At 42.5% G+C, this 27,940-nt stretch overlaps 1 protein-coding gene across 1 annotated transcript in view; it reads right to left on the bottom strand.

The window, feature by feature from the left end:
• Positions 1–27,940, bottom strand: part of pcsk5b (proprotein convertase subtilisin/kexin type 5b) — a 459,575-nt gene that overhangs the window by 65,958 nt on the left and 365,677 nt on the right. Inside the window, exons 24-27 of the mRNA XM_078567301.1 lie at positions 27,770–27,838; positions 7,515–7,557; positions 6,098–6,240; positions 2,617–2,820 (exon numbers count right to left, since the gene is read on the bottom strand). Of these exons, the coding sequence (XP_078423427.1) occupies positions 2,617–2,820; positions 6,098–6,240; positions 7,515–7,557; positions 27,770–27,838 (459 nt within the window). The remainder of the gene's footprint in view (positions 1–2,616; positions 2,821–6,097; positions 6,241–7,514; positions 7,558–27,769; positions 27,839–27,940) is intronic.

The following is a 27,940-nucleotide window of genomic DNA, read 5'->3' as shown; positions in this document are numbered from 1 at the left end:
AAACTGAATGACAACTTGGAATGAATATTGATATATCATCGTGGTCAAACAATAGTGTTTGTAGAAAGGAGGCTTTATTTTATTACATTACAGGCACAAAATATTGCACTCTTGACATTCAACTCAGGAAGTTTTGGAGGGACTGTCAAAGGAAATTAGAAATAGTTTAAGAAGTAGGTCTTCTAAGTTAAGTGCATGTTAAGAATGAAAGTTGGAAGGATAAAGGAGGTTGTTTTCAATGTGACAGAAGTAAACTTGTAAACAGCATCATACTGTTATTGAACAGCTCAATTCTCTAAGGACAGAGAAATAAAAAATTATAACAACAATGAAATATACCAAATGTGCAAGATTAGTTAAGCTAGAATGAAAGGAGTACCAAAAAAGAGAGAGCAGTGACCACATCTGGTTACTCAACACAAGCATCCTCTGAGTGGAGCTAAACATCCCAGAGATAGTTAAACAGTTGATGCTGCAATAGCTAATCTTCTCGATAGACCAGGTTGTATGTTCTGGATTATAAGAGGATAGTGGAATAGCCCAAATGCTTGCAACTAGAAGTTACTAGTGTTATATTAAAATAAATCTCAAACACAGCATTGCTAATGGTAAAGCGATCTTGGACACTGAACATTGAGAAACATACGAGAAGGATACAACATCTGTGGCTAACTAAGGAAGTTGAAGATGGCATCAAATTGAAAGAAAAGGGATACAGTGCTGCAAGGATTAGTGGTAGACCAGAAGATTGGTAAAATTTTATAACCAGTAAAGAATAACGTCAAAAAAGAGGGAGAAATTTGAATATGAGAGAAAACTAGCAAGAAGTATAAAAATAGACAGTAAGAGTTTCTACAAGTGTATAAAAAGGAAGAGAGCAGCTAAAGTAAGCATTGGTCCATTAGAGGATGAAACTGGGGAAATGGAAAAATGTTTCAACAAATATTTTGTATCTGTCCTCACAGTAGAAGACACAAAAAACATCCCAATAATAGTAGAAAATCAAGGGGCAAAAGGGAAACAGGAACTTAAAACAATTATTATCACTAAAGAAAAAATACCAGGAAAATTAAGGGGACCAAAGGCTGACAAGTCCTCTGGACCTGATGACCTGCATCCTTGAGACTTAAAATAAGTGACTGCAGAGATAATGGATGTATTACTTGTAATTTTCCAAAGTTCCCTAGATTTTGGAAATGTCCCAGTGGATAGGAAAACTGCAAATGTAACACTTCTATTCAAGAAAGGAGGAAGATAGTCATTTGGTAGTACAGAACTTGAGTATTGCTGAAAAAAGAGACATGCTATCTAAGCTTTTCATCTTGCACTCATCAGGACAGATCACAAGATTACCAACAGTAAAGGGAACAACAATTTATACTGCATGAGAAAAAAGTACTGGTTGGCAAGTAGACTTTGATTGGTAGAGGCGATACCATGGAGAATGCAGCAGGGAACAGTTAACTGCCAAGTTTTTATTCAAATTAAAACCAGGCAGGTTGACACTGATTGGTCAAGGCATTGGCATGGAGAATGAACCAGGGAATGGCTGACCCCCAAGCATTTGTTTGTTGAAAAAGGTGCAATGCATGGACATGTTCTCTCTGTCTGCAAAGGACAGGACCCTGTATGTGGATATATGTAGTTTCTAACATGCATAAGTGAGTCATGCTGTGAGTCCGACTGATAATGTTAAATTTGTTTTACATGTCACTCTTAGCACAATCAGGATTGTTTAGCAGGTGTTTTCCAATCGTGGAATCACAACTAATGTTGGACACTACGTTTTGAGTTTTGCAAGCACAGGCTGGTTAGGTATGTTCAGTACTTTGCCTATTGCAAACAGCTGAGGGAATGTGATGTATGATATGATCCGACTGGAGTATTTTAAAGGCTGAGGAGATTTTTGATTGACATGGGAATCAAAGGTTATGGGGGGTAGGTAGGAAAGTGGAGTTAAGGCCATAAACAGATTGGCCATAATCCTACTGCTCAGGGGGCAGGATGGCTTATTCCTGCTCTTTATGATCTTCTGTTATTTTGTTCATAAAAAAATGCTTCATAACAGCATAACTGTTAACTATGGCCCATGGGATCAGCTGCAGCTTGATCCTATTCACCATATCACTGTTTATAATCACAAATGGAGAATGGGTACTTCAGGCAATGTTGGCACTCATTCTTGCAGAAGAAAAGAGAACATTGGGTGGGGGCTGAGAGGTTCCTTTTTCTGCAGACTATCCTGAATGACTCTTGGTGCATTTTTGCTCTGTCTAAACACTGTAGTGTTTTCCAATGTCAGCAGCGCATTATATGCATATAAGAATAGCTCAGCAACAAGATTTTTTTGGTTTAAAGCAAGGTTAACCTGACAATTATTAATTTCCAATAATATTTATTAAGATGTAATACTCTATAATTAAAATTGGTTGTGGACACCAAATCTACCATTCATGCCCATCCAGTCATTTGTCCTTCAGCAAATATTACTTACGTCTCACAAGCTGAAAATAGGATTCACATCTAGATCTAATTTATTTCCTCTCCACTGTTTAATATTATACACTTAAACAAAAATGGGCATTTAATACTTTGACTGTTATAAGTGTGATTCACCATTCCAGTAGCTTCCATCTTTGCAGGGTGCTGAAGAATTCAGGATACACATTCCATCTTGAAGTACGTGATCATTTTTACACAAATCACAATCATTAAAGCTGGGACCAAGGCACGTTTCGCAGGTGGGGTGACAAATGTCACAAACAGCATTATCTTCATTACCATAGTAACCACTTAGGCAAGTTTTTACACATTCAGTCTCTGAAATATAAAAGTTTTATGATCTTAGTTTTTAAAGGAACAATTTTCAAATGTATTTCACCTACAGAATAGATTTAAATCTAAATCATTAGGAACTGAGGAATGCAAAATGTTTCTTATTGAAGTCAGCAGTCTAACAGTCTACAATTCTTAGTTTAAAGTTGCTTTTTGCTTGAAAATATTAAATTATCTCACATTATTATTTCAACAATTTGATAAGACAACATAGAAAACTTTATTTATTGAATTGTTTCAATTTGAAAGACGAGGTAATTCAAACAAACCAAGTTTGAATTAAGAGAAGTAGGGGTAGAATCTCTACAAGTTCCTCAATCTCCCACCGTAACATCATCAGAAAACCTAGGGAAAAGGCATAAATAGCCTTTAAAATGTTTCTCTAAGGTTTCCACTCATTTTCCGGTGGAAGAGTGGGAGAATTTACTCATGTCCTTCCTACAATTAGAACTTGTATGGGAGCCCAACAAACAAAGAACATGGCATTCATGTCAGGCATAAAACTTAAGAGTTGGTCATAATGGCAGAATAAAATGGAGCACTGAACGGATGTTCCTAGGGAAAGATCATAGGGATTCCAATTCGAGAAGAAAGAGAATTTTTTTTTTAGAATGGCTAGAACTGTGCTATCATCAGTTTACATTTGCATATTGCTTTTCACATAAAAATTATCCTAAGGTGCTTTACAAATAGGCAGAAGGACAAGGAGGGTAAGCCAGGGAGGAAAATTCGAAGGGTTTAGCATTAGATGTTTGACCAAAGAAGTGTGATTTGAGAAAATTTTTTAAAGTGGAGAGAGATTTAGGAAAGAATTCCAGATAATTTTACTTATTCATTGATGGGATGTGGGCATGGCTGGCTACACCACGATTTATTGTCATCCCTAATTGCCCTTGAGAAGGTGGTGGTGAACTGCCTTCTTGAACCACTGCAGTCCATGTGGGTGTAGGTACACCCAAAGTACTCTTAGGGAGGGAGTTCCAGGATTTTGACTTAGTGACAGTGAAGGAACGGCGATATATTTCCAAGTCAGGTTGGTGAGTGGCTTGAAGGGGAACTTGCAGCTGGTGGTGTTCACATGAGTCTGCTGCTCTTTTCCTTCTAGGTGGTAGTGGTCGTGGGTTTGGAAGGTGCTGTCTAAGGAGGCTTGGTGAGTTCCTGCAGTGCATCCTGTAGATGGTGTATACTTCTGCTACTGTTCATCAGTGGTGGAGGGAGTGAATGCTTGTGAATGGGGTGTCAATCAAGTGGGCAGCTTTGTCCTGGATGGTGTCAAGCTTCTTGAGTATTTTTGGAGCTGCACTCATCCAGGCAAGTGTAGAGTATTCCATCAAACCCCTGACTTGTGCCTTGTAGACGGTGGATGGGGAGTCAGGAAGTGAGTTACTTATCGCAGGATTCCTAGCCTCTGACCTGCCCTTGTAGCCACAGTATTTATAATAGCTAGTCCAGTTCAGTTTCTGGTCAATGGTAACCCCCAGGATGTTGATAATGGGGGATTCAGCAATGGTAATGCCATTGAATGTCAAAGGGCGATGGTTACATTCTCTCTTGGGTAAGATGGTCATTGCCTGGCACTTGTGGGGCATGAATGTCACTTGCCACTTGTTAGCCCAAGTCTGAGTATTGTTCTGGTCTTGCTGCATTTGGGCATGGACTACTTCAGTATCTGAGGAGTCATGAATGATGCTGAACACTGTGCAATTATCAACAAACATCCCCACTTCTGACCATATGATGGAAGGAAGGTTATTGATGAAGCAGCTGAAGATGGTTGGGCCTAGGACACTACTCTGAGGAACTCCTGCAGTGATGTCCTGGAGTTGAGATGACTGACCTCCAACAACCACAACCATCTTCCTTTGTGCTAGGTATGACTCCAACCAGCGGAGGTTTTACCTCCCCTGATTCCCATTGACTCCAGTTTTGCTAGGGCTGCTTGATGCTGCACTCAGTCAAATGTAGCCTTGATGTCAAGGACAGTCACTCTCGCCTCACCTCTGGAGTTCGGCTCTTTTGTCCATGTTTGAACCAAGGCTGTAATGAGGTCAGGAGCTGAGTGGCCCTGGTGGAACCCAAACTGAGTGTCAGTGAGCAGGTTATTGCTAAACAAGTGCAGCTCGATAGCACTGCTGATTGCCTCTTCCATCAGTTTCCTGATAATGGAGAGTAGACTGATGGGGCGGTAAATGGCCCGGTTGGATTTGTCTTGCTTATTGTGTACAGGGCATACCTGGGCAATTTTCCACAAAGCCAGGTAGATGCCAGGGTTGTAGCTGTACTGGAATAGCTCGGCTCGGGGCATGGCAAGTTCTAGAGCACAAGTCTTCAGTGCTATTGCTGGAATATTGTCAGGGCCCATAGCCTTTGCAGTATCCAATGCCTTCAGCCATTTCTTGATATCACATGGAGCGAATCGAATTGGCTGAAGACTGGTATCTCTGGTGGTGACCTCCGGAGGAGGCTGAGATGGATCATCCACTTGAGACTCAGGCTGAAGATTGTTGCAAATGCTTTAGCCTTATCTTTTGTACTGATGTGATGGGTTCCCTCATCATTGAGGATGAGGATATTTCTGGAGCCTCCTCCTCCAGTGAATTATTTAATTATCCACCTCCATTCACCAGTGTGTGTGACAGGACTGCAGAGCTTAGATCTGATCCGTTGGTTGTGGAATCGCTTAGCTCTACCTATCACTTGCTGCTTATGCTGTTTGGCACACAAATAGCCCTGTGTCATAGCTTCATTAGGTTGACACCTCATTTTTTTGGTATGCCTAGTGCTGCTCCTGGCATGCCCTCCTGCACTCTTCATTGAACCAGGATTGGTCCCCTGGCTTGGTGGTAACATGGGGGATATGCCAGGCCATGAGGTTACGGATTGTGGTTGAAAACAATTCTGCTGCTGCTGATGGCCCACAACACCTCATGGTTGCCCAGCCTTGAGTTGCTAGATCTGTTTGAAATCTATTCCATTTAACACGGCGGTAGTGCCACACAACACAATGGAGGGTATGTGAAGGGTAAGACCAAGGCAGGTAAAAATTCTTGTTGTGAGTGTTTGAGGGGATCCAGGTGATTTATTGCAATTTTGCTCCTTAGGAGACCAGTGAAACACCCTGAATAAGTTACATAATTAAACAACTCACTAGAGGAGGAGGCTCCAAAAATATCCCATCCTCAATGATGGGGGAGCCCAGGACATGTACAGTAACCTCATGTTTGTAATCAGTATTGGAGTCTCACATCCGGGCTTTGCTTACCTGAGAGGAAGGAGCCAGTTTCACACCAATAGCATTGTTCTTCATCACAGTCAATGCAGTTCTCATGGCAAACCTGACATTTCAGTGTATCATCATTTTTATAGGTCTTGGCTGGACAAGTCTCATAACAACGATGATGAAAACTAGAGATTAGATTTTATAACACAACATTGTCAGGGTGAGGCAGAATCTATTGACTAAAAGCTCATTATCCTGAGTTTCTGTGTCTTCACAAAAATGGTAGATCTATGTAATGTTTATGTAATGTAATGTTACATTTTTATGGGTGACGCTGTTTACATGAAAAAAATTCTTGAAATATAAAAGTGTTTCAATAATACTACTGAGTCTCTTTTTATTCATAGCAAATGCATTTAGTGTAACCAATTTTAGTTTATTTACTTTGGCACTTGGGAAAAAAAATCAGAATCTTGCATACTAAGGAAGTATTTTATTGTTCTTGTGCATGCACCTAATGATCATAAAGCTCAAAGACTCTATAATTGCACTAAAAATAGATTTTACTAATAAATTTCCTGTGGTCTTGCTCATCGTTAGTATGACAAAGCCATTAAGGGAGATTTTCAACTCCCACCCCAAAACAAGTGTGCATAGAAGGAACAGCTATGGTTTGGGGTCCTTGGGTGGAATGTCACCAGCAGTCACTTTATAAGCATGGTTAGAATGGTTTCCAAAATTTTTGTGCTTCAAAATTTCTATCAGGTCCTGACTGCAGCATTGGAGCCTGATTTTCATTTGAAACTGACTCATGAATTCGACACGCATGGTGTTTGTCCATTTACAGCTTGCCTGAAAATTGCATCAGAAGACAGCCAAGCTCCACCACCACCCCCCGCCCCACCATCACCCTTTGATTTTCCTCAGCTGACTGCCCTTCATTAGATAAAAAGCCAGGTGAGAGGGAGGCAGTTATAAATCATCCCAGTATACCATTTAGTTGTGTTTGCTTTAACAAACTGAAAGGGATTACAGCACAACATTTGGAACAGGAAACAATAATCAGCCATTCAGTACCCATTGATTCCAATGGAAAGGAGGCCAACATAATTCGTTAAATATATACATGTGGCAATGCAAAATAGAAATATGCATCACTGGATGAATATTATGATTCATCTGCCAGGATTTTCTGTCATCACCAGTATTGAGCTGTTGCAGCAAAGATCAATGTTGGCAAACAGCTCCAGACGTTAGCAAGACTGTTCACTCCACCTTATGAGTGAAATGCCAGGGAAAATAAATAATTAAGATAGAAGGATCTCAGCCCATTGATTCTATTAGTGATGATATAACCTGAAAAAAATGTATGCCATTTAAAACAAAATGGTTGCAATTCGTACGGTTCTTAAATGCAACTTAGAAGATGACAATATGAAGATGAGAAAAATGAACTTACATGTAATAGCCACCTTTACATGATGTACATTTTCTTGGATCATCTGTAGAAACAAATACAGATTCTGGTAAGTAGTTGCTGTGAAAATAGAATGGGTTTATTTTCGAGGCAATTTTTTAATTCAGTCTCTGGTGACAGCCCTTTGCTACAGCATAGGGACCACAAAATTCCAGATGACATTTTTTGAGAAAAGCTATGCCATTGTTTGCAAATCTAAGAAAATAAATGGACCTGAAGTTGATTTTTGCAGCAACTCAGAGAAAGAAGTTACTTTTTCCTCAGAAAAAAGGAATAAATAAACAATATATGACTTGTCGAACAGCAATTCTGGTGCATTTTTCTCATTAAGCCTTCTATAGGCTACATAGAATCACAGAATTGTTACAGCTCAGAAGGAGGCTATTCAGCCCATCATGTCTACACTGGCTCTCCAAATGAACAATTCACCTAGTGCCATTCCACTGTACATTCTTCCTAATTCCCTCTTGAATGCTTCAATTGAACCTGCCACCACCAGACCCTCAGGCAGTGCATTCCAAACTCTAACCACTTGCTGCGTAAAAAAGATTTGTCTTCATATTGCCATTGCTTCTTTTGCCAATTACTTTAAGTCTGTGCCCTCTTGTCCTTGATCCTTTCATGAGTAGGAACAGTTCCTTCCTATCTACTCTGTCCAGACCCCTCATTGAACATCTGTATCAAATCTCCTCTCAGCCTTCTCCAAGGGAAACAATGCCAACTTCTCCAATCTATCTTCAAAACTGAATTTCCTCACCCCTGGAACCATTCTTGTTAATCTTTTCTTCACCCTGTCTAGTGCCTTCCCATTTTTGTTGAGATCAGAAATAGAGCAGTGCCATCCTAATTAGTAATAAACACAAGGTCCAGATTTGGTATTTGTTGGCAACATTGGAATGCCAATGGAGATGGAAACATATATAACCCCAAACATTTAAAAATATTTAGAATGTAGATTTGTTCCTTGTTAAAAATTTTCATTCAAAATTTCATAGATTTTGCCAGGTTTCCACTGTCTACTTGTGACTATGCATTTACAACAACAACCAAACTCTTGGAATGGAATCATTATTTGTAGAATAGCTATATGTTTATTTAAATGCTGACTAACACCTTGCTCAGCCATTGAAGATGAACCAGTGGCACAACACAATTTACTATACAGTAATATGTTTAAGCAGTAACTGCTGAGATGTTCGTGATGTCAATCAGCATCTGAAAGCAAATAATAATTACTATTCTGGTTAAAACTCTTCATAAGAATTCTGTTCAGGAATCATAGAAATTTACATAGGATTACTGAGGATATATGACACAGAAACAGGCCATTTGGCCATTCCATGCCAGTGTTTACGCCCCACTTGAGCCTCCTTCCATCTTTCTCTGTTACTGTAGGTTTGTCTCAAGATTCCCTGGTTTTTTTTTAAACTCAAGAAGACATCTTGCTGGAGGCAATAGTTTTTCATTCAATTTTCATTATTTACATCAGTAACTATTTACAAGTTTATAGAACATCAGGACATAGCTACAGCTACTCTCTGAGGTGCTTCTCATTCATCTTCTCTCGGTGATTGACATCAGATTTGCACTTCTGTGAATTTTATCCTATTTTCTCTGAAGAAAGATTCTACAAGGATTTTCACTGTACCCTCATATCACTATTATTGCCTACACCTGTCAGACAACAGAAGTTCATTTTACTGGGCTGGGACAGATTTGAATCATGGCTACGCCACTTAATCTGCTGTTTCTTTGTTTGTGAAAAACATTCAGCTCTGTAGAGAGCTGTACGAAGTTGACACTGATACACATTGTACACCATATATACCGATAACACAAGAAATGTTCATGCTTGACGAATGACTGCTAGCTCCTATTGGTTAGATTTGATTGGTCTTCTTTCAGCAATCAGCTTCATTTCTTGGTTTGTCATATAATTGGGTCAAATGTGGAATGAGTTGCTGATATTCCTTACGTGTAGCACAAGCCAAATATATTTGTTCTTCAATATGGCTCCTACCAATATACAATCTGAGATTACATACATTACTTAGGTCTCCCTCTCTAATGGAAACACCAGGTACAATATCATATTTAACAGACCCTTTGATTTGGTTCAAGAGAACTGAACTTGTTTGCAGTAAGAAACGATGATTGAAATGGGATACGATTCAAATATTTGAAATATTGAGAAACGATCATTATGCAGGTTATTCTAGATTGAACAAGACTGACTTGAATGGGATGAGACAGATACTGTCCATGATAAACTGGGTAAATCTGTTACTGGATAAAACAACAGGAGATCAGTAGAAGGTATTCAAAAAAAAATTGAACCAGTTTATACCTCAAAGGGGCAAAAACTCTACTTGCCAAAAAACCATGAACAACTAAGGTGGTAAGGGACAATTAAAAGAAAAAACATATAAAAATGCAAAAACGAACACAAATCCTGGCAATTGGGAAAGATGCAAAGAACTGTAGTATAAAGGGTGAATAGATGAGATGTGCTAATGTATGACGTAGATGATGATGTGCCACTGACATCAGTCAATCATGTGTTAGGCTCTTGTGAGAAAGGTTGGGATCATGCCTAGGAGCTGCATGCCCACTCTGTAACCTGTTTAGATGTAGTACTAATAAACAAGTGTTAAACAGATACTGGAGTATGTCAATAGTCTGTCTAAGAACCAAATCCCACGTCTAGAGTCCAAAGTAAAGGATCCACCTCAAAACATGGTGGCTGCAGTGACAATATTGATGTAAAAAAACCCACATTGGTGTAATTGAAGGAGCTGCAGAATGAAGAGCTTTTTGAAAGCAGCTCAAAAAATTTCTGCGGAAGAAGGAGACACACTGGAGAGAGGTAAAGATGACTGTACATGGTGAGCAGTCCCTGTCCTTACCCCGCCCATTTGCCTGCCTCAAAGGCCTGCAGAGAGGTCAGCTGTGGGAGTTATGGAAACACCATTTTCTTCAGTATCAAGCAGCGTCAGGTCTTCACGCAAAAGAGCCAAAGCTTCATGTTAGTTCCTTTCTTTATGCAGTGGGTCCAGCAGCAGGTGACATTCTCCTAAGGTAGGGGGGTGCAGGAGTCCATACCTGAAGCCTTTGATACCTTTTTTAATCTACCATGGAACCCTGTTGTTGAGCAGGCGCTTCAGTAAACAATGCAGCCCCAATTCCAAGCACCGAATCAGGCTATAATTTGTGGTGACTTCGAGGCTTCACATGACTCCATAGATTGGGTAGGCCCATGGGCAGCTGCCCCACCCACAAGAAACCCCCAAAACCAAGAGAAAAGGGTGAGAAAATCCACACTGGCAACTATTTTGTGACGCTTGCGTTGTGGCACAAAAACCTAGCATAGATACCCAGACTGACCAGCAGAGGGCACAGAGTGCTTCCAGTTTGGCGAAACTGGACATTTCAAGCATTTCTGCAAATCCAGTCATTGTCATCAAAGTCAAAGGCCAGAAACTATTTATGAAACACATTCCTTCTGAGAAATGGAAAGTCAAGAACACCAAAAAATTACAGAGTTCCTAAGGGATGTAGATAGCCTTAATCCACTGGCCATTTATAGTCCAAGTTCAAGGCTTCAATACCACTTTTAAAATTGATACAGAAGTTGCTGTTAACACATTAGCAGATGAGCTCAACTGGCTTCAGCCAATGACCCTTCATCCATCAGACATCAAATTACAAAGCCCAGGCAGCATAGACCTTCCAATCAAAGACAGGATTATTGCTCCTCTTCGCTACAAGGGGCGACAGATCATTGAGTCTCTCTATGTTCTTCACAATCAACGTACATCCTTATTGAGTGGCGATGTTGGCATACTTCTAAGAATCCTAGAAATGACAGATAATGCCCAACATTTAAACCACTCACTGTTTTTCATGCAACAATCTTCAACCTTTTATTTAGAAGCAGTGGAAATTCAGCCTTCAGAACCTGAGGAAGTTTATACAATCAGCAGCAAGTTCCTTTCTTTCACAGAAACACCATCCACTAGACCCCGGGCAGACAAGGAAGTTATGAATCTCTCAGTTCTTCTTAAAGTAAGGCTAGAGATGACAGATACAGAAGACACTCCATCCCCATGAAGACCTGCTGAACTTGAATTGGCTCTTCCTAGAAAGGTGATGAGGAAGAATCCCTTGCAGTACTGAGTGATCTCTTGAAGATTGAGGTCCTAGAGAATGGTTTGTTTTTCCTATTGATGAATGCACTTTATGAAGTCTCTGTTGCCTTTTTAGAAGAATCAGCTGTGCTTTTAGGGGTTGAGCAGCATTTATACCTTAGATCCACTGAATTTACCGATGTATTGTTTACTTTATCTCCTGTTGTTCACAAAGAGTCTTCTACAGAAAATGCTTTGTCTGAGTTTAGGTTACAGTCCACAGAGGATCACACTGCTCAAGAGCTTTTACCTTCCCAGGGTGAAAGTCAATTGACATCCAAACTTCAGTCCTGGCTGAAAGTCTTCTTCCTTCCCAAGGTGGCAGTCAGTGCAGAAGCTCCGGCAGAACCTTTAGCAATTTGAAGCGGCAGAATCCTGTACAGCAACCTTGTCCCAGAGTTAATTGTCTACAGGACATTTGTCTAATTATAGAAGTTGAGGCTGTCTTGTCTCCACGTTCTCAGCAATTTTTCTCATTGCTCATAGTGGAGCAACCTTGTATAGAGAGGAGTATGGCTGTCTTACCACTGCCTACAGAAAGTAGGAGGCCCTCCCGAAATATCATTGGGAAATTATCCCTTCTTCTTTTCCTGACAGTCTTAAAGGAAGTTGGCCATTTTTTCCTTCGTCATCTGAGTTTATTGAAATCTCAAGTCTTCAATGCCTTTTTAGCCATTACAGCTGTGGCAGTCATTCCTGGATCTGAAGATCATTTCTCTTCTGAAGCTTCTTCCCAGAGTCCTTTGCGAGAACAAGAAGTTCCTTAGAGTGGCCTGAGTTCTTCTCTTCTAGTCCCAGAGGGTCCAAAGGTTGATTCTCTTCAGTCTTCCCATTTGGATCAACCTTTTGTTGAAAAGTCTTCATTGTCTGTGCAATTCAGTCATCCTGAAGTCTACACTCTGCCTCCCAGCAATGCTGACAACAATGATGCTAAAGTGTTGTCCTATTCTGCAGATGAAGTTGTCGTACCAGATGCAGAGGAAAGCTCTGATGTCTCCAAGATGTCTTCGCTAAGCACCAAGAATACTGAATCCTGAATCCAGGACAGTGACTTGGGAAGGGGAAGAGTAGGAGTTGGAGTTGGCTAGAATCTGTAGTTGTTAAAAGGGAGTTACAGAAACGTAACCTAAATAGATAAAGCCATAGGCTGGAATTTTCCGTGCCTGCCGGCGTCGGGCGTGTTCAGTGGTGTGAGTGGACAATATGGCGCGATCAGTTTCACGATGGCGTGAAAACCCACCATCGTGGCTGGCAGGTAAAACATCATTTCACCTGCCCATTACTGCACTTAGTGCAAATCTGGGACGATTCCACCCATAGTTTCATGTTGTTATTAAAAAATAGGATGGTATACTTGGGAAGGTGTAGTATAAAGGGATAACATATGGGAAATGCTAATGTTATGATGTAGATAATGGTGTACCACTGACATCAGTCAGTCATGTGTTAGACTCGAGAGTAAGAAAGAGAGAAGTTGCAATTATGCCAAGGAGCAACGTGCCTACTCAGTACTACATCTAAACAAGTTACAAATAAACAAGCGTTAAGCAGATACCAGAGTGTGTCTAACAACCAAGTCCCACATCGAGAGTCCGAGGTAGAAGAACACATCTCAGAACAAGAACAACCAAAGGTGACAAAACAGTGAGAGATACAAAAAAGGAGTATGAAAGGGCTATCAAAATCAACGGAAAAAAATTACAATTATATTAGAAAAAATAGAGTTGTCAGTAGCAATGTGAGCCACTGATAGTGATCATATTGCAAATGGAGATAAGGCAATTGCAGACATGTTGAACAATTACTTTGCATCAGTATTTACAGTAGAGGAGAGGATAGCATGCTAGCCATCTCAAGGAAATTAAGACTGAGACAGGGATGAGGGCTTACTAAAATTAATGTCATCAAAAAAAAACAGTAAATGAGGAAAATAATAGTCCCCTGAATCATTTGCTTTCCATCCCAGAGTTTTAAAGGAAATAGATGAAAACATTGCAAATGCCCTAATTATAATCTTCCAAAATTCTGCTTATTAGGAATTTTTCTTTTAGATTGGAATATAAGGCATGTCACTCCGCTATTTAAGAAAGGTGAGAGAAACGAGGGAATTATTGATTTATAGTTAGCCTTAACATCTGTTGTCAGGAAATTACTAGAGTCTATAATTAAGGACAGAGTGACTGAACACTTTGAAAATTTTCAGCAGATCTGAAAGATATTAATAGATTAAGTGAACGGGTAAAACTGTGGTAAGGGTGAGACCATCTACTTTGAACCTAAAAAAGAAAAGGGACTTGCATTTATATAGCGCTTCCTACAACCACTGGACATCTCAAAGCACTTTACACCCATAGAATGATGTATTTCTGAAGTGTAGTCACTATCGTAACATATGAAATGTGGCAACCATTTTGCACTCAGCAAGCTCCCATAAACTGCAGTGTGATAATGACCACATAGACTGTTCTTTTGATGTTGAACATTTTGATCATATCACCCCTTAACCTTCTAAATTCCACAGAATATCAGCCTAGGTTGTGTAAAGCAGGGTGTTTTCTAAATGGTGAGAATCTGGAAATAGCGGAATTCCAAAGAGATTTGGAGGTCCACGTACATAGGTCATTAAAATGTCATGGGCAGCTACAGAAAATAATCAAAAAAGCCAATGGAATTATAGCCTTTATATCTACAGGACTAGAACATAAAGGGGGCAGAAGTTATGTTATGGGTATATAAAGACTTGTTTAATCTACACCTGGAGTAGTGTGAGCAGTTCTGGGCACAATACGTTAGGAAGGATACATTGGCTTTGGAGGAAGACCAGCATAGAAGCCTAGGGCAGAATTTTCTCCCCGTTGGGGCTGGGATGGGGGGTGGGGGGGGTGGTTGTACAGGGGCGGGTGCAAACCCAATCGGTCTGCACCACCATTTTACGTGGGCGGGCCAAATAAGGCCCGCCCAGCGTGACGGGCACCCGGAAGTGCTGAGCGCTCCCTGTGCAGGTGGAGGGGGGATTCCGAGTTGTGTCATGCATGCGAAAGAGCGCAGAAATCTCCCTGAGACACAGAGGTGCCTCAGAGAGATTAGTTTAAGTTTTAAACATTTAAATAAAGAAATTAAAAACTTTTAAAACATGTCCCCTCATGTGACAGTGTCACATGAGCTGGGACATTTCAATTAATTTTAAAAAAATGTTAAATTGAATTTTTAAACATGTCATGAAACCTCATCCTGCCTGCGGATGAGGTTCCATGAAAAATTTGAAAGCTTTAAGGTTGGACGGGCAGCTCATTTTATTAATTCAATTAGTTTTTAACAGGCCTTTGACAGTTCGGCAGGCGCACGGCTGAGTCGGCTGTGTACCCGCTGAACTGAAAATCTAAATGACGCGCGGTGACCTCGGGACACCTGCCTGACGTCACAGCGTGTCATTTTACGCGTCAGCGAGCGGGGCCTGCCCCTGCTCGCCGATCCGAAAATCCTTCCCCTAGACTTCAAGGGTTAAATTCCAAGGAGAGATTATACAAATAGAAGTTGCATTCCCTGGAATTCAGAAGGTTAAGAGTTGATTTGAACAAAATTTTCACACTTTAAGGGGAACAGCTGGCTTAGATAGAGAGAAATTATTCCTGCTGGGTGGGGAATCTAGGGGCAGGATTTTTTGCCCCATATGGGAATGAGCATAGAGATGGGACGGCACAAAAAATCTTACCATCAGGCGGTATACCAGTTTGTCAACTCTATCCCAGCCCTGGGCCATTTTCCCAGAGGTTGAATGGAGACCATTAGGGCTGCTCACCCACAAGTGGCAAGTCGTCAACTGATCTAGTTAAGGGCCTATTAAGGTCTATTGTCTGAGGCTGATTGGAATTTACCCCAAGGCGTCACCAGTCAGTGTAATTGCTCTTACTCTGACCTCAGCCTCTGGCAGTGTTCAAATGGAGCTCAATATAAGCTCGAGAAACAGCACCTCATCTATTAATTAGATATCTTACAGCCTTTTGGACACAAGATTGAGTTCAAAGATTTCAGAGCGTAATCTCTTCCCCTACTTTGTTTGCTTTATTTCTGGACAAATGCGAGGTAATGCATTTTGAAAGGTGTAATACAGGCAGGAATTATACAGTAAATGGCAGAACCCTTAAGTGCATCGACGGGCAGAGGGATCTGGGTGTACAGGTCCACAGGTCACTGAAAGTGGCAACGCAAGTGGATAAGGTAGTCAGGAAGGCATAGGGCATGCTTGCCTTCATTGGCAGGGGTATTGAGGATAAAAGCTGGGAAGTCATGCTGCAGCTGTATAGAACCTTGGTTAGGCCACACTTGGAATATTGCGTGCAATTCTGGTCACCACATTACCAGAAGGATGTGGAGGCAATGGAGAGGGTGCAGAGGAGGTTTACCAGGATGCTGCCTGGTCTGGAGGTTATTAGCTATGAGGAGAGGCTGGAGAAACTCGGATTGTTCTCACTGGGGGACGGAGATTGAGGGGCGACTTGATAGAAGTTTACAAAATTATGAGCGGCATGGACAGAGTAGATAGTCAGAAGCTTTTTCCCAGGATGGAAGAGTCAATTACTAGGGTCATAGATTTAAGGTGAGAGGAGAAAACTATAAAGGTGATGTGCGGGGCAAGTTTTTTACGCAGAGGGTAGTGAGTGTCTGGAATTCACTGCCAGAGGAGGTGGTGGAAGCAGGTACGATAGTGGTGTTTAAGATGCAGCTTGACAAATACATGAATAGGGTGGGAATAGAGGGATATGGACCCCAGAAGTGCAAAATGTTTTAGTTGACGGGCAATATGATCGGCGTAGGCTTGGAGGGCCGAAGGGCCTGTTCCTGTGCTGTATTTTTCTTTGTTCTTTTGTTATCTTTGCAGGCTTCGATTTACCTCGTGTTTTTCTCTTGTTTTTGCTTTCCGACAGCAGCTGTTCATCATTCTGTCATTCATATTTCCTTCAGACACATCTTTTCTTCCTCTACTTGTCCCATTATCTCTCCCTTTGACCCTGCCCCACCAGCTCATTTGTCATTAATCCCTCCTGTCTTCCATCCTATACTAGACCTTTTGTTCTTTTTCCACCCCCACCCCTACCCCCACCATTATTTCCTTAAAACTTGTTACATTTCTAACTTTCCCCACTCCTAATGAAAGGTGACAGACTTGAGATATTAACCCTATTTCTTTCTCCACAGTTGCTGCCAGACCTCTTGGTTATTTTGAGTATTTTCTGTTTGTGTTTCAGGTTTCCAACATTTGAGGTATTTTGCTTTCATCTTGATGATTTCTGTCCTTCTGGGAGTGAAAATGTCCAGGACGGCACTTGCTGAAAGGTAACTGGTCTCAAGTTTGACTTGATTTCCATTTTGAAGAGAAGGTGACACCTTGAGAACTTTGGCCACGATATTTACAAGGAAGGAACGAGGGAGTTGGTTTGGGAAAGGCTGTTGGAGAATCCAGAATTCCCAGTAGTGCAGCAGAGCAAAAGAGAGGGGATGCTGGACTGGCAATTGGGAGAAAGGGAAAGTCAGAAAAGATTGTGGGGCAAAATGCAGGGATTAGATCAGCGATCAGAGCGATTGCTGGGGTTGGGGATGTGATGAAGGTGGATCAGGAGAAATCATGAAGCAGAACAGCAGGATTTGGGCACAAGCAGTGATCTAAAAAGAAAATGCCAGTTTTATCCTGCTGCTCCTGCCTCCATTTTACTGCCAGGTTTCTCGAGCCCTGGGAAATATGGTCGGCCAGCGGTAACTTTAAATTAGTTTCCCAACCACACTGTGAGTGCCTGATTTAAATATTAGAATGAGAATGGGTCACAGACATGCCATACAAACCATCATGTTAAAAATGAAGGCATGGGCATATGTGGCCACTCAATTACAAGTTACACATTTTTATATTTTTAACATATCCTCTCAACCCTCTTCCACCTGTTGTGAGGTGGGGTTCAAATTCCAAATTTAATTCAGATGGTAAATTGAGTAAGTATTCTGTATTCAATATAGGTTGAAGAAAGCACGAACTTAATGGTCTTTTCTTGTTTTGTTAAAGACAGACTCTAGTATTGTGGCACGTTGTGCAAATGAATGTAATTTGCATGCCATTGCCTCAACAATGCACCAATTGTTAGTCAGTTTTCTAGCTTTTAATACAGACATCAAATCGATGAATTCTCCATTAGGCATCAGTTTACTGTCCATCAAGACAGCCAGCAGTAGCAATCATTTCATTTGTAATATTTACTTGCTTCCAGTGAAAGACAGGCACTTTTCAACAACTTCACTGGACTATTTTTAAAATTTAATTCAGTAAAGTTACATCTCCAGTTTTTAAATCGATTCCCGATCTTTCCTGCTTTTACTGGGTACTTCTCCTGAATTCTACATTATAGTACTGCTGAGGATGCTAAACCAGACAATGCAAGCACATAGATAACCATAGAGGAGAAATTGTTTTCGGATCTGTGAAAGCAAAAGGGCTGAGAGCAGATTTATAAAGAAAAAATAATCACAGTCACATTTTTCAGTTCTGGTGTTACTAAACATATCGTCTGATCTGCTGCCATTCCATGGTTACTAGACACCAGGTAACACTGCAGCTCAAATTTGGAATGGAACAGCAAATGACTGGCAATGATTCTGTGCCATACTTAGATGTATAGTAACCAGCCCTCTTCATATCATTTTTTAAATCAACTCCTGCTGTTTTTTGTCATGAAAATATTAAAAAAATAAAGACCACATAGGTCACTTTTAAAAAAATTCATCCATGGGATGTGGGCTTCGCTGACTGGGCCAGCATTTATTGCCCATCCCTAGTTGCCCTTGAGAAGGTGATGGTGAGCTGCCTTCTTGAACCGCTGCACTCCATGTGGTGTAGGAACACCCACAGTGCTGTTAGGAAGGGAGTTCCAGGATTTTGACCCAGCGACAGTGAAGGAATGGCGATATATATTGGAGAGGAACTTCCAGGTGGTGGTGTTCCCATCTATCTGCTGCCCTTGTCCTTTTAGACGGTAGTGGTCGTGGATTTGAAATTGGTGTCGAAGCAGCCTTGGTGAGTTCCTGCAATGCATCTTGTAGATGGCACACACTGCTGCTATTGTGTGTCGGTGGTGGAGAGAGTGAATGTTGTGGATGTGGTGCCAATCAAGCGGGCTGCTTTGTCCTGGATGGTGTCAAGCTTCTTGTGATAGTGGACAGGCTTTGGGGAGACAGGAGGTGAGTTATTCGTTGCATGATTCCTAGCCTCTGACCTGCCCTTGTAGTCACAGTATTTATATGGCTAGTCCAGTTCAGTTTCTGGTCAATGGTAACATCCAGGGTGTTGATATTGGGGGATTCAGCGATGGTAATGCCATTGAACATCAAGGGGCGATGGTTAGATTCTCTCTTGTTGGAGATGGTCATTTCCTGGCACTTGTGTAGTGCGAATATTACTTGCCACTTGTCAGCCCAAGCCTAGATATTGTCCAGGTCATGCTGCATTTGGACATGGACTGCATCAGTAAATGAGGTGTCGCGAATGGTGCTGAACATTGTGCTGTGCAATCATCAGCAAACATCCCCACTTCTGATCTTATGATGGAAGGAAGGTCATTGATGAAGCAGCTGAAGATGGTTTACTCTACTTTTTCCACAGACCATGTATAATTTATTCCATCATGGTCAGCCTAACCCACCTCCTGAGGTGGATGACTAACCATGGCTAACCTGTAAAATAGACATTGTGACCTTGTTGAAAACTCCTATCCTTTCCTAAAGCACATGACTTACATTTCGATTAAGGTGTGTAAAGTTGCATCTATAATGACATGAAAATTATTCACTCTTTTATTTCTTATTTCACCAACCTTAGTTTTAGAGCAAAAAAAAATGCTGTGGAAAAGACTGTAGTTTTCAGAAATTAGAATTGTTAGCTTTTAAGCAGTAATTTATTTTTAAATATGCCCTTTGTTCCAGACTATGTAGCTCTTTGCACCAAAGCACAAGCCTATTAATCAAATTGGGCTAGATACTGATTTTGTACAATAATGTAAAACAGATGATACTGAAAGGGAACTCATGTTACATCTCTCCTGAATATTGTTTCCATTCAGGTCAACAGAAATACATTAAATTCTTTCTGAAACACTGTTTGGAAGATATTGAATCTTATTTATTTTATAAAAATTAACTTAGTTTTTCTGGCCTTAGACTTGCAAATAGTTTAAATTATATTTTCTCTCAGAGCATTAAGATATCAGGCAAATCTTTTTCCAACAGGAAGTGAAATATGGAAGCTGAAATATTGTAACTCATCAGCTGGAATTCTCCCATGCCTCCTGCCTGCAGGATCAATGCTGGGCTCAGGGGGAGAATTTGGTGGGAGGCCCATAAATTGGTTTCACGCCAGCGTGTATTATCAGTGGAATCTTCCAATGCTGTCTGCCATGACGGATCAGGAATCCCGCTGGAGACTGGCTTGACGCCAATTTGCATCCTGCTAATAGGATGCAAATGAAGGCCACACTGGAATTGCATGCCCTGATTCATTGTTATGCCAGCGGGAAAACACACCAGTCCGGAACAAATCTGGACAAGCAAAAGTGCAAAAGGTGCAAAAGTCGGGGCTTAACTTTAGGACTTTACTCAGATCGCGGACATCCGAGGAGAAGGTGATGCTGGAGGCTTACAGCTACCGGACCCTGGAGGAAGACGTGCATCGCATGACGGGTGGATCCTCATGCACATGGCTCCGCCGTGAAGCAGCTCTCGGGAGGTGGGATGTCTCAACGCAGCAGCTTCGGCCGCAGAGGTTTCAGATCTTCATGGACTTCGCTGATGCTTCAGCCCTGCTTCGGAACTTTATGGACTTCGCCGTAGGCTGGTAAGGATGTGGCGAGCTGGGAGGGGTTGGGGAAGAGGAAGGCCCAGGTGTGAGTGGGAGAGGAAGGTCTTAGGCAGGGTAGGGTGAAGATGAGGGTGGACGAAAGTGTCGGGTGGCTGAAAATGGGAAGGGGGGGCCAAGGTGTCACAGGTGGGTGAAGATGGGGGGCAGCGAAGGCGTCGGGGGGTTAAGGTGGAAGGTGGGAGTTCGGTGGGGGGAAGATGTAATGAGGCAGAATGGTGCAAGTGGGGAGATAGGTGTAAGGGGGAGGGGAAGGTGTAAGGGACGGAGTTCAATGGGAGGAAGGGATCCAGGGGGGAGGAGGGAGTACGGGGGGAGGAGGGAGTTTGGAGTTGAGAAGGGTCCGGAGGGGGAAGAGGGAGCACGGAGGAAGGAAAGAGTGAGGGTGGAGCAAGGAGTAAGAGGGGAGGAAGGAGTATAGGGGGGAGGAAGGTGTAAGTGGAGGTGGAATGTCCAGGTGAATGTGTAAGGGAGGGGTTTGTGGAATCAATGATTTGCCTGCTGGAGAGCGAATGGTGGACGTGACTGGATGGGATGGTTAGAGTGACAAGGGGCAGAGGGAGCCAGTAGCGTGGGAGGGTGTGTCTAATGATGGAAGAGGTGGCGATGGTGGTTGGTGAGGACATGGAGGCAAACATGGTTCCTGGGGGTGGGAAGGAGGTGGTTGGGGAGGTCAACATGGATGGCGGTGAGGCTCTTTGGAAGGTAGGGAACATACACGTTCACCTGGACATCCTGGAATGAGTAGGGTTCAGGCTGGAAAGTGACGGTGGGGAGATCAATTGTTATGCTGGGGGTGGTCTATTGTTATGGGGAAAGGACATGGGTGACTGGGGAAGGGGAAATGGTTGTGGGGGGGGCCTCATCAGAAATCTGACTACTGCCATTCTTGCAATATCAGAAGTGAGTGGAGCCTTGTGTTGGATGGAGCTGCATGTGAGTCTGATCAGTGGGTGGGCAGAGATACAGGTCAGTTCAGCTGGACAATTGAAAATGAATCCCAGCAGGGGAAGGCGGTCATTGGACTAGTATTTCTGAGTCCCAGGGTAATGCTCTGACGACCTGGGTTCAAATTCCACCATGGCAGATGGTGAAATCTGAATTCAATAAAAATCTGGAATTATAAGTCTGATGATGACCACGGAACCATTGTCGATTGTTGTAAAAACCCATCTGGTTCACTAATGTCCTTTAGGGAAGGAAATCTGCCGTCCTTACCTGGACTGGCCTACTTGTGACTCCAGACCCACATCAATGTGGTAACTCTTAAATGTTTTCTAAATAAGGGCAATTAGGGATAGGCAATAAATGCTGGCTTAGGCAGCGATGCCCACATCCCATGATAAAATAAAACAAAAGGCAGCTTTGAAAGTGTTCAGGACAATGAGATCAGTGTGATGGATGAAGGCTGCATGTGCATGGGAAAGTGCTTGCACAAGGCTCCAGAAGGCTCTGCCACAGACACTTCTCCTTCCAGAATCACTCATGATCTGGCTGTGTGTAGCTGAACTGCTAATGTAGGGGGCAGATGGGGTTGGTGGGGTGTGGGGAGGGGGTGGGGGGGGGGGGGGTCGGGGGGGGGGGGGGGGGTGGTGAGGTCTCAGAAAGCATATATAATGACCCTGAATGACAGCAGACATTATTTAATAAGAGCGAATATATTTGCAGCTAGTGCAGTGACAGTGTTCACCCGTGAAACCACTTGAGATCGAAATTTCTTGATTTTATGTTGCCTACCACTTCTTCTTCTAGGTGCTACCCTGACATCCGCATCAGCGGTGGAGGAAGCCTTTGGAGTTGTTTGCCTGTTGCCCTTGATGACTTTGGCAGCCATCCTCTGGAAAGCCGAAGCCTTGAGGGCCCCGGCTTATTTTGGCTGTCCCCCTGTGGGCCAGCTGCTCCCTCTGCAGTGACAGAGGGTGAGGTTGAAAGAGTCACAGGGCAAAGGGTATTCGGAGGAAGCAGACAACTTCTAAGAGTCCTGGGAATCAAGCCCAGGACTGTCCAGCTGCCACTCCTCCTCCCTTCAGGTGCCCTAGGGTCCTGGCCTGACTCCTTGAGGGGAAGGAGCACCTGGAGGAACTTTGCAGTGCACCATTCCCCTCTCGCGTAGCCACTACATGAACTCACCCATGGCAATGGTGATGGACTGCAGATCTGCACGCATCTCTGGCAGAAACTGGGAATTCTGCTGGACCAGGGTCTCCGTGATGCCCACCATCCTCCCAATGGAGACCTCCATATGTGTACATGTGGGCACCACTTCATCAGAGAGCAGTCGGACGGACTCCTCTGGCTCACGTGCCACTCTGTTGAGGATTTCCACCAGCTTCGTGTGATGTTCTCCCGCCTTCTGCTGACTCTCCACCATGAGTTGGAAGCCCGATTCCAGAGGCTCGTCATCTGACTCGGGCCTCACAAATGCCTCTTCCCCTGCAGTCCCCCGAGCGCCGGGGAGCTCGCTGAACCTGCCTCCTCCTGCTGCGGACACATGTCTGTGCAGTGACCACCAGATTGTGAGACCCTTTCTAAACTATCACTAATACCCACTGAGGTGTGTGTTCCTGAGCTAGTGGAGAATGCAAGTGACCGCTGTGACCCCTCTGCACATGTGGAGCTCTCTTCTTCTGCTCCAACCTGGCATATCTCTGGGCTGGGGCTGACACCTAATAAGGAGTCTCCTCCTCCTCCTTGGGCTTTAGTCTCTTCCTGGAGGCACCCGTGAGTGAGATAGAAGAGTGCAAATGGCAGCATCAGCTGCCTCCAACATGGATGCACATTTGACCCTCAGGTTTGCATTGAATGGATGAATCTACTAGGTGGAAGGCCAAGAATGAACTCCCCATTGTCAATTGCTCTGTCCTACTCCAGTCCTGTGAGCTCAGATGCCCTCTCTTTGAATTGTGTTAGAGACCTGACAAATGGTCGCCCCCTCCCCACCCCACCCTGTCTTCTCATGTTCTCCGTGTTGTGACAGAGCTTCTCCTGCTCAAAGAAGATAACATGTTTGTGAGGAGTTGAATGATGCGCGAATTGGAGCAGTGAAATTGGTTCATTTATCATACCTCCCCTCGTAGGATAGCCTGCTTTTGTGGCATGTCATCACTGTTGCGAATTCGGCAGAAGGGTTGTGGACCAGCTCCCTCCAGTGCGCTGAGCAAATCCACATGCAAGGGGAAGGCTCAGACAGGCATGTGATTTGTGAAGGTTGCTGGTTCCCTCTACGGCTAAGACGGATCCCCTTCCTTCCCCCACAACCAACCCCCACCCCCCTTCCATGCTGTGTTCCATGTCTGCTGACGGGTAAAGGAGGCACAGTGGTCACTCCACCGCAGTGTGGATGCACTGAAGTGGGGCTGTAAGGCAGGACATGCCATTGCCACTGAGCCTTGGACCCTGACATATTAGAGTCTTTGTGATTTCTGCGACCATATGATGAGACTTACCCTGGCGGAGTGAATAAGGTCATTCAACCTCTTTTGGCACTGTGTTGCTGACCTTTTGTGCACCCTCTAGGCACTGGTGGCATCTGCCACCTGCGCCCATGCGGCATTGGTATCCCTGCTTGGCTTCCTCCTCCCATCAGGCAGGTACAGCATATTCCTGCGCACCTCGACATGGTCCAGGAGGACGTGCAGGAAGGTGCCACCAAATTTCGGAGCAGGGCTGGTGGATGACCTTGCAGACATCTCTCTGTTTTGGGTCTGACATTGTGGATGTCCAGGCACCTTTTAAATATGGTGCCCCACAATGGAATACGGCGCAAAACCCCAGGATGCATAATTAATTATGTTGGGGCCGAAAGATATGTGGTGGCTTCCCGTTGACCTCCGCAGCGGGAGACACTCCCTGCCTCCGCCGCCACCACAGGACTAAGTCCCGGATGGCAGAATTCTGCCCATCCTCTCTTTACGGATGCTAACTGTATATCTCCTGCACTTTCTGCTTTTTTTATTTCAAATGTTCAGTGGCTGGCTTTCTTTTCATTTTTCTAATAATATTTCATGGTGATTTGTGATATTTTGCCACTAGATGGCATCCAATTTCCACCTAGAGCTTTCAGGACTAAGTGAATCCTAACATCCGTAAATGGACCAATCTTTGCAGATTTTAAAACCTGAAGAAGGGGCTAGCGGGCCCTCATTTTAACGCCTCATTACAAAGGTGCACCTCTGACAGTGTTACACTCACTCAATACTACACTGGAGTGTCAGCCTAGATTATGTGCACAAGTCTCTGGAATGGGGCTGTATGTTCCACATAATAACAATATGTGCTGTTTTGCCACTGGACTATTCTTAGTTTGAAGTTGAACTCATGAAAACCATCTATCGACTTTCAGATGAGATGACAAACCGAAGTCCCATCTGCACTCTCAAATGGGCGTAAAAGATGCTGCAGCACTATTTTGAACAAGAGCAGGGGAGTTCTCTCCAGTGTCTTGACCAATATTTATCCCTCACCCAGCAACACTAAAACGGATTGGTCATTATCACGTTGCTGTTTGTGGGAGCTTGCCATTGCAAATTGTCTGTCACGTTTCCCCATGTTGCAACAGCATGAAGCACTTTGGGAAGCTTTGAGGTCATGAAAGGCACAATATAAATAAAGATCTTTCCTTTCTTTAACATCTTCTAATAGGTTATAATCAAAATAGTTTGAATTGTATCTACTCCGCTGATATTCTTTCTGTCCGAAATAAACCAAATGAGTTGCCCAGTGTGGGACTGAGCTGTACAGGCTTGGAAAGTCTTTGCTGAATTAGCTCTTCTCAATTAGGTGTGCAAGGACTCTAAAATCACAGAATCACAGGATTGCTATGGCACAAGACGCTATGCAGCCTGTCATCTCTGCACCAGCTCTCTGAATGAACAATTCACTTAGTGTCATTTCCCTGCCTTCTCCCCATAACCCTGCACATTTTTTCTTTTCAGATAATAATTCAATTCTCTATTGAATGCCTTGATTGGACATGCAACCATTACACTCTCAGGCAGCACATTCTATATCTTAATCCTTCACAGCTTGAACAAATTTCTCATGTTTCCATTGCTTCTTTTACCAATCACCTTAAATCTGTGCCCTCTGGTTCTCAATCTTTCCATCATTGGCAACACTTTCTTCCCATCTACTCTGTCCAGAACCCTCATGATTTTGAGTATCTCTGTCAAATCTCCTCTAGCCCTTCCAAGGAAACAGTCCAAACAAAACAGTGCCAACTTCTCCAATCTATCTATCTACGTAGCTGAAGGCCCTCATCCTTGGAACACTTGTGAATCTTTTTTGCACACTCTCTAATACCTTCAGGTCTTTCCTAAACTGTGACGCCAGAACTGGACGCAATACTCCACTTGAGGCCAAAACAAAGTTTTATACAAGTTTAACATAACTGTTCTGCTTTGTATTCTATGCCCCTATGAACAAACCCTAGGATACTGTATACTTTATTAACTGCGCTCTCAACCTGTCCTGTTACGTTCAATGACTTATGCACCTATACACCCAGGTCCCTCTGCTCCTGCACCTCCTTTTTTTAATTGTATCATTTATTTAGTATTATCTCTCCCTATTAAAATGAATCACTTCACATTCTTTTGCATTAAATTTAATCTGCCACTTGTCCACCCATTCCACCAACTTGTCTATGTCCTTTTGAAGTTCTGCACTACCCTTCTTACAGGTTGCAATGCTTCCAAGTTTCATATCATCTGCAAAATGGCTTCAGTCCCTTTGGTTCTAGGGAAGGGTCGAAAAATTTCAGCTAGGATTACTGCTCCTGTTCTCTGTCCAGTGACTTCTATAAAATGCAAGAGTGGGTGCCCAGTCAGAACAGGATTAGGCTGAGCTATGATACCTGTAATGAGCAAACAGCACTGTACAAGGTTTATTCATTCAGAATGGGCACTTGGATGAATACTGGAAGGCAGTTGATAGCTGTAGAGTCCTTTCCCAGCAGCAGCCATTACCTCCAGAAAGAGTAAAAAGCTACAGTGCTCTTTTTGAATAAGATTTCTGAAAAATTCTAATTGGTTTAAAACCTGCAACCAATCAGCAGTTCTCCTACTGATGCATATGGTAAAAGAAAATACAAGGTATCTCACGTGAACCATCTCTAACTGCATCCTTTTGAACACACAAAGTTAATAAGCATGTTGGATCGAATAGAAACTCTACAGGTTGAACAAAAACCTGTTATTGGGATGTGAGAGAACAGTTATGATACATTCATTCCAAAATATTGTAACATGTTTTTTAATCGAAGGAGTAGACTCACAGGTGTACCTTACAGGTATCATAGCTTCTGACTTGGTTAAATAGTACTTGTACCTAATTTAATGATAGTTAGGAACTATTGTCAAAAAAAAACTGAACAGCTAAATGTAATATTTTGCACTCCTATGTGATGTAATCTTTTTATCCACATATCTGGGCCACACAACTCAAGAGTATGCAGAAATACCATTCCTTATTTTAAGAGCATTACATTGTGCCGCAGTGCTAAGGATTTGGTTAAACTATTTTTAGTCATTGCATTTTTTGATATTATCTTCAAAAAAAAAGGTGGCAACATAAAACAAATTTACTGAAAGAAAAATATTCATTTAACTTATAACAAAGAACAGTCTGGAATAACAAACATTTTTAAAAGGTCTATAATGTGATATTTATCCTGGTTACTCAATTGTTAGAGAAAATAATGAAGTGTTATATTAACGCATTTTGATGAAAAATAACCTGATTTGTGTTTATAAAATAAGAATAATGATGACCTATTGCTTAAGACTGCACTGAACATGTGACACTCAATTGCAATTTTATACATGAATTCAGCGCATTTGGTTTCTATAACAAAAAATGGATGCAAGCTCTGATTTTTAAAAATTTAGTGTGCTTAAGAAATCAACACTTATTAATCAGCTACTTAAAAGGAGTAACTCTACTCAGAAAAGAATAGACTATTTTTCTACCAGCAGAGCTTTCAGCAATGAGTCAGACACATCAAAAGCTAGTGGATGGATCAGTTAATTGGATATGAGAAGAGTGCAGATATATAGGATTAGGACCGCTTGTAGGAGGAAAAGCACCAATTGGACTGGCTGGGCCAAATGGCCTGTTTCCATGTTGTAGTTTCTATATAATTCTATGTAACAGCTTACCTAATATGCACTTCTCACATCCTTCTCCACACTGCATACAGTCTCCATAGTCAGGATCCATAATTTCACCTGTGGATTGTAAATACAGGTCTATTGGTGATATAAGTGTGAGGTGTGATTTGCAATGCAAATGAGATTTCCCTGATTTTTCATTTTTAACGATTCTGATAA

This window comes from Cetorhinus maximus, chromosome 2, assembly GCF_964194155.1.
Source record: "Cetorhinus maximus chromosome 2, sCetMax3.hap1.1, whole genome shotgun sequence".
Classification (NCBI taxonomy): domain Eukaryota; kingdom Metazoa; phylum Chordata; class Chondrichthyes; order Lamniformes; family Cetorhinidae; genus Cetorhinus; species Cetorhinus maximus.
This window is presented reverse-complemented; position numbering and strand designations above follow the sequence as displayed.